The sequence below is a fragment of the Macadamia integrifolia genome, chromosome 9 (assembly GCF_013358625.1).
Source record: "Macadamia integrifolia cultivar HAES 741 chromosome 9, SCU_Mint_v3, whole genome shotgun sequence".
Classification (NCBI taxonomy): Eukaryota; Viridiplantae; Streptophyta; class Magnoliopsida; order Proteales; family Proteaceae; genus Macadamia; species Macadamia integrifolia.
This window is the reverse complement of record NC_056565.1, coordinates 21,899,053-21,906,119: the sequence shown is the minus strand read 5'-3', so window position 1 is coordinate 21,906,119 and position 7,067 is coordinate 21,899,053. Positions and strand designations below refer to the sequence as shown.

General features: G+C 37.6%; 2 protein-coding genes across 3 annotated transcripts; both read left to right on the top strand.

Annotated features, from left to right (window-relative positions):
* Nucleotides 1-6: 6 nt before the first annotated feature.
* LOC122088264 (protein WHAT'S THIS FACTOR 1 homolog, chloroplastic-like) lies at nucleotides 7-2,722 on the top strand. Its single transcript, XM_042657464.1, has 2 exons — nucleotides 7-307; nucleotides 817-2,722. The coding sequence occupies exon 2, from the start codon at nucleotides 828-830 to the stop codon at nucleotides 2,100-2,102; it is 1,275 nt and encodes a 424-aa protein (XP_042513398.1). The 5' UTR covers nucleotides 7-307; nucleotides 817-827; the 3' UTR covers nucleotides 2,103-2,722.
* A 1,823-nt stretch (nucleotides 2,723-4,545) lies between these two features.
* LOC122088276 lies at nucleotides 4,546-5,887 on the top strand. Of its 2 annotated transcripts, none has more exons than XR_006143029.1 (2): nucleotides 4,546-4,683; nucleotides 5,348-5,887. XR_006143029.1 is itself a non-coding variant. In XM_042657478.1 (2 exons), the coding sequence occupies exons 1-2, from the start codon at nucleotides 4,686-4,688 to the stop codon at nucleotides 5,754-5,756; spliced, it is 414 nt and encodes a 137-aa protein (XP_042513412.1). In that variant the 5' UTR covers nucleotides 4,546-4,685; the 3' UTR covers nucleotides 5,757-5,887. The 2 variants fall into 2 exon arrangements, 1 of the variants encoding a protein (XP_042513412.1); XM_042657478.1 differs by having other exon boundaries at nucleotides 4,546-4,690.
* The last annotated feature ends 1,180 nt before the right edge of the window (nucleotides 5,888-7,067 follow it).

Genomic DNA, 7,067 nt, shown 5'->3' with positions numbered 1-7,067 from the left:
AAACCTGTCTACCCCGCGCTACAGACGGTCCGAATCCCTCTAAGCTTGAGCTAGTTTTGGTGAAAATTTGATGCTAAGTGCAGAGGGGAAAGCTTGAATAGCATAGGTTCGAATCTCGGAAGTCGGAACAAGATTGGTCGAAGAGAAAAACCCAAAATCCCAAATCGAAGAAACTCGTCGTCTTCATTTATTCGTTTTCTGTGTTTTTGAACCCTAGCCCCCTGCCCCCTGCCCCCTGCCCCCTGTCCCGTCCCCTTCATCTTCTCCGGCTAGTTCCCAGTCAATTGCTGTGGCGGCGCTCTTCTCTGTAAGTATCTCTCTCCCTAGTTATCTAGAATTTATTGCCATGTTTTGGAAGTCCTATTACCAAGCAACAGAAGAACACTATTTTTCTTCATTTAAGAAAAACCACCACTATTATATGCATTGTGATGATGACAAACTAAACTCTACAACACTGAGGCAGGATCTTAAGTATCAAATCCAGTTGTCCATAATGGAATTGTTCAGATGTTTAGGATTGTCTAAGGAGGACGTGATCTGCTGCAGTTTAGAGGTTGGGTAACATGCTGAGGACTTCTAAGATCTAATTAAGCAGTAGCGAGTGTTCTTTGTATGATACTTTCACAAGTGCCTCCTGTATACTTTTACATACAACGCTGTTAACTGTTTCGTCAATAGCCTCCAAAGTTTATGAACCGAATATATGCTATGGATTTGTCTTTGTTTCACTAGTAAATGCTTTTTACTTGATATTTTGCGTTCTTTAATTGTACCCTTGCTGAATTGGTTCATATTTTATATAATGTGAACAAGTGTAAGGAGGAATGCGTTTCTTTAATCGATCTTCCATTTCCTGTAATCTCATGAGCTCAAGAGTCTGGGCTCGTCAGTGGGATTGGATTTCTGCAAGAAGCTCACTGCTGTCTCTCTTAGTTGATGGGGATTGTAGGGTTAGGGTTTGGACCCAATTTTTTGTATCCATTTCAAGTCTTAAGGTCGTGTGGCGTAAGGAACATGATTTGGATGAGGCAATTGAAGATGATAAGGAATGGAGGCTCTGTACCAAAGTTGTGAAGGAGGTTTTGAATGAACCTGGACAGGTTATTCCACTTCGTTACCTGGAGAAGCGAAGAGAAAGGTTGCGTCTCCAGGTTAAGGTCAAGACATTCATCGATAGATTCCCTGGACTCTTCGATATCTACCTTGATCGGATCAAACCTAAAACTGAGCCTGTCCCATTCGTCCGTGCCAGCGATCGTCTCTGCCGGTTTCTGGAGAAAGAGAAGCATATTAAAGCTGGGAATGAGCATTTCATGGTGGCGAAGTTGTGTAAATTGCTCATGATGTCCAGAGATAGAGTGGTCAGCGCCGATAAATTGGTTCACGTCAAGAGGGAATTTGGGTTCCCAGATGATTTCTTGTGTAGCATGGTGCCCAAATATCAACAATTATTTAGGTTGGTTGGGAGCCCTGGTGAGGGAAAATCATTCTTGGAATTGGTCTCCTGGAACCCAGACTACGCTCAATCAGTTATAGAACAAAGAGCAGAGGAAGAGTCCAGGTTAACAGGGATCCGAGTCAGGCCTGCCTTTAATGTCAAGCTCCCTAAGGGTTTCTTCCTCAGGAAAGAAATGAGGGAATGGACCAGAGACTGGATGGAGCTTCCCTATATATCTCCTTATGCTGATGCGTCACAGTTGGATCAGGCTTCGCCGGAGATGGAGAAGAGGACAGTGGGACTTTTCCATGAGTTGCTTTCACTGTCCATCCTCAAAAGGATGCCTGTGCCAATATTGGGGAAGTTTAGCGAGGAGTATCGGTTCTCCAATGCATTCCCTGGTGTTTTCACGAGGCACTCAGGAATCTTCTATATGTCCCTAAAAGGTGGAATCAAAACTGCTATGCTTAGGGAAGCCTACCGGAATTCTGAGCTGGTTGATCGCGACCCTTTGCTTGTTATTAAAGATAAGTTCAATGAACTGTTGGCTGAAGGGCGCCTTGAAAGAGCAGAACAACTAAGACTGAGGAAGGAAGCAGTTCAAAAGGATATGGAAATGGCGGCAATTAGGAATTTGGAAATATCAACTGACCTGGTATGATAAGGATCGTTGAATATACAGTGCATCTTCACTTGCATGTTATGGGAGTCCTTGTTTGTTATAAAAGACACTGTTTTTCTGGGAATTTTCCTCTTGGAAAATCTTGCACTCGATCGTGTACTTTAATCATCCTTTCTTCCCTCAAATATTGAGCAGCTCATTACTTGGAAGTGTTGAAATGGGAAATGGTTTGTTTGAAACAGATCTTGGCAAGGGATCTGATGAGGTGCAGGAACACTTAATGATGGATACAGAAAGAATATGAGTAGCAGTTCCTTCCCCTGCTTCACAAAGAGCACACCTGCTAGGCACATGGAAGCCCTTGCTCTTGAGGTCTCGTCAACCATCAACACCTTTTCAAAGCTTGAAGCCAGTCAAAATCTTCTACATGTGGCAGTATTGGTTTCACCCAAATGTGTCTGAGTCAATCAGGCTGATGGAGACAACCTCCAAATAGAAGGATCTAACAGAGATTCGCAGATTCTGATGGCTCCCGAAGAGTGTTCTTGTTCCTGATCATTATATATATTAGTGTTATACAAGAAATAAATTCAAGTCTGTGCCACCAAACTGATGTTATACTCCATTTAATAAAATTTTGCTTGATTTTCTTCTCGGCACCTCTCTTTGTGCTCACTTATCATATCATGGCTAAGAATGCTTTTTTTATCCATCAGATTCGCAGATTCTGATGGCTCCCGAAGTGTGTTCTTGTTCCTGATCATTATCTATATTAGTGTTATACAAGAAATAAATTCAAGTTTCTGCCACCAAACTGATGTTATACTCCATTTAATAAAATTTTGACCTATATCTTGCTTGATTTTCTTCTCGGCACCTCTCTTTGTGCTCACTTATCATATCATATTAAGGTTTGGTTTTGCAAGTTGGTGGTGGTGGTGCTTGCTGGTTAAGAACGCTGGTGAAGCACCTGTGTCAGCTTGTCCCTGCCCCTCTTGGTTCTATAGCTAAGTACTGTCTATGGCTTGTCTATGGATTAAAACAGTTGCCATGTCGATTAGTCAATTATCATATCATGTTTGGGGGAAAAAAAGAAAAAAGTAAAGTACACTTTTGTACTTTTTTCTTGGGTTAAGAATCTCTCTTTGCACTTGGTATGTCTTCACCCAAAGAAGATTCAGTTTTTGAAATTCAAAATTCATTTTGGGAATTGTGAAGTTTTCTTTTGCTTCAAAAAAAAAAAATTTCTTGCAAAAAACACAAGAAAACAAGAGAAAATATGAAAACATAATAAGACAAAAAATTAATGATTACACAATGATTTCCTATGTGTCTATCTCTCTTCTAAAATTCAAATTTTTTTGATTTTTTTCTCTTCTTTTCTTTTCTTCTCTTGGTTACCAAACATACATACTCTTTTTATTTTCTCACCATTTCATTTATTTTCTTCTCTTTTCTTTTAAAATTTTCTATTCTTTTCTTCTCTTGGCTACCAAACATAGCCTAATCTTTAGTGCCAGGAAAATAAGAAAGGAATACAAGGGACGTTCTTGATAAATTAGACAGATCAAATCTCCTGATGTATAGGAAAAAACTTGAACACATAAACAAATATAGAAATGATTAAAAATATTTAATGAGATAAATTCCAGGAATACGATAGCTATCTCATTTATTGAAAATATCCATTTCTGTATAAATGAGACTCAATGTAGTTTCATGGAACATCAATCCCAAGTTTATTCAAGGTGTTACTTCAAGGTGGTCCTGTGCACCGGCAAAGGCTTTTCTTGTTTTTTCATGGAACTAGTTGTAATATGGGGCTAGTATGGACCCATAGGACTAGTTAGACATAGATGTCGATGTCATTAGCAAAAAAAATACATTTGATTTCAGCAACCACCACACAATCTAACCATTGTTTGATTTAGTTTCTAATTCTCAAAAACTATAATTCAGAATTGCCAACTTGTGGAACGTGATTTCAATTCTAAATTTTATAAGCATATATAATATGGGTTGCATAATTCAAATCTGTTATAATGACATCTTATGTAATTATTTTAAATAATCTTAGTAATGGGAAATAAGTGACAAACAAATATTGAAAAAATTTACGGTAACATTTTACAATAAATTTTATCTCATGCAAAAATTGGAAATTTTTTTATTGTGTAAACTCCTATATGGAAACAGAGCCTATAAGTTTCTTTTGGGATGCACACCTTTTGTTAGACGATATAGCGTATAGAGTTTACATTTTAGCTATTGGGTGGAGATTTAGGATTTGAGATTCTAAAATATGGGAAAAAAAAAAAGAGACAAATTTACATCCACCACCCCTCGCATTTGTCATAATTACATAACCCCCCTCGTGTTTTGTTTTTTACATTGAAACCCAAAAATCTGACGCCATAACACTAATGTTTGTTTGGAATGTAAAAAGACATAAAACCTTTTTAAAAATCCCCAAATGCCCTGTCCTAGCTAATCACCAAAACCCTCTGCCCTAACTGTTACCCTCTCCAACAAAGGAGAGGTGCGTTACGGCATGGTGGAATAGAGTCCGACAAAGTCGATAGCCCCCGGCAAAAAGCAAGTTCTCTCCAGCGAATCCTAAGTATGCGGTATTTGGTTGGATTTTTGTCCCCATTTCCTGAAATGTGTGAAGTATCCTTGTCCTTACTGTGAAGTATCATTGTCCTTACTCTGAGAATCGCCCTTACTCTGAGAATCGCTGCATATATACAGGGTTTTGGCACAATTTAGGAAGAATCGCCCTTACTCTGAGAATCACACAATTTAGGAAGAAATTTACTAAATTTCTTTACTATTTCTTCAATATCTACTGTTTATCTGTATAATTAATAGAACAGATTTCTTTATTTGTTTATTTGTACTTTACTGTTTATCTGTATACTAAATTTATTAAATTTCTTTACCTTGTTGCACAATTAAGAAATTTACTTGATGAAAAGACTTAAGAATGTAGTTGAAATGTATACTATTGAGGAAAAGACTTTGTCTTCTTCAAAGTTTTTTTACTAATAATGCACTTGGGTTGTCTGTTGTTTGTGGTCCCTAAAAACCCAATAATTGGAGGACAGTAACCTATGAGTCTCATATCTAATTGAGAATGACCTTTCTCATTCTTAGTGTTATTTAGACAAACCAAAGCAATGCTCCAAGAAGCATGAAACTAGGTCAAAGAGGTATTATTTGCATGAATGGCATCATTGGAAGATGTAATCCTAATATATTTTTTTTCAATGTATATTTTTCAGGTACATAATGTTATCAGCAAGTGTGAATGATAGCATCCGAGGTTCATCTCTGAAATTCATAAATGTTGTATGCTACTGTCAGAAGAGGGTTCTTGTTAGAATATCCGAGAATGTTAATAGCAAACACAGGTTGCACTATTGCTGCCCCAATGCACCTCATGAATGTGGATTCTTTTCTTGGTGTGACCCTGTAGAAGAACCAAGAGTGAATCTTGTTACCCAGGACAACATCAACCCAACCTTTCACAAGACAGATGTCAGTGAGATAAGTCAAGAAAATCGACAAATGAAGGAAGAGATTCGTATCCTAAAGAAAAGAATGAAGAAATTCGAGAAGTATGTTGGGACACTACAGATTGTGATAGTTTTGCTTGTGGTGGTCATTGTAGTCATGTTTATGAGAAAATGAATAATTAGGAAAGATGATATATCAATTGTAAATCCCCTTTTTTTTTGTTCCCCCTTTTTCCCTAATCATTGAAGGAGTACATTTTGGGTTTATATCAATGGTTTTATTATGTTCAAAATCGTATGTTGCAATTGAGTATTTGGTTACTTTAATCAAATGGGTTGCATTTCTTTTGAATTTGAGATCTTATAATGACCTATTAAGATTAGTTTACAACAGTAATCAGGCATGCACTTTAATGTAAAGCTTATTTCAAATGACAAGCTGGATTTAAGAAAAAATGGGCAGCATTTCGTTTGAATACGGGATTTATCAAAACTTGTTAATGACTCAAAGCAACACCTAAATTCTTGAACAACATAAATATCATGTCCAAAAATCCTGCTCAACCTGTCCCACACAATTTTTTCTAACATCATATAAATATCATGTCCATAAACACTAACACATAAATATTACAGGTCACAACTCCATTTAAAGTTCTTCCATAACACATTAAAATCCAATCATCCCACGATCGGAAAAAAGAAAACGAAAAAAAGAAAGGGAAAGATACAGCAGCAACATCAACAGCAACAACAACATCCAACTTCCTACTTCTTATTAGCCTGCTTTGCCTTCCATTTTGCATACTTGACAGTTTGCTTGGCCAAGGTTTTCTCTTGAGTTGTTAGGTTTGCAGGCTAGATAGATGGTTATGACCTTGTCATCATTTGAGAGATGGTGCCTCTATGTTGACTCTCATGCCTTTGCTTTCTCTATAGAAATCAATAAAAAATAATTCAATAGTGGAACAAACAAATACATGAATAAATTTTCAGTTGTAAATTACTTATGAAGAGTCATACCTTTGTGCCTCTTGTTTTCTTGTTGTTCGGTTCTTCTTCTCCTCCTCGAGGACATGCTCTCCTATTGTGGCCTACTAGCTTATAGATATCACATATGACACTTGATGATTTCTTCCTGAAGTCTACAGCAGATCCCTCACCAAATTCCCTTTTCCTGAGTTTATGGGGTCTACCAGACCTCTTTTTAAGATGTAGAGGTTGAACCAACACATGAGAGTCATCAACTACTAAATCTATCAATGCTGGTAGTGGTTGGATAAACTCACTATATGTCTGAAGGTATGTGTTGACATTGTAGTATGGACTGCAGTAAGACTCCAATGACCCCCTGGTGTGTGTGATAACTACTGTTGCATGCTTACATGGCAATCCAGTACAATCCCACATCCTGCAACCACACATCCTCTCTGTCAAATTGACCACAACTCTCCCACCATAGATATCCACCACCTCAAATGCATGT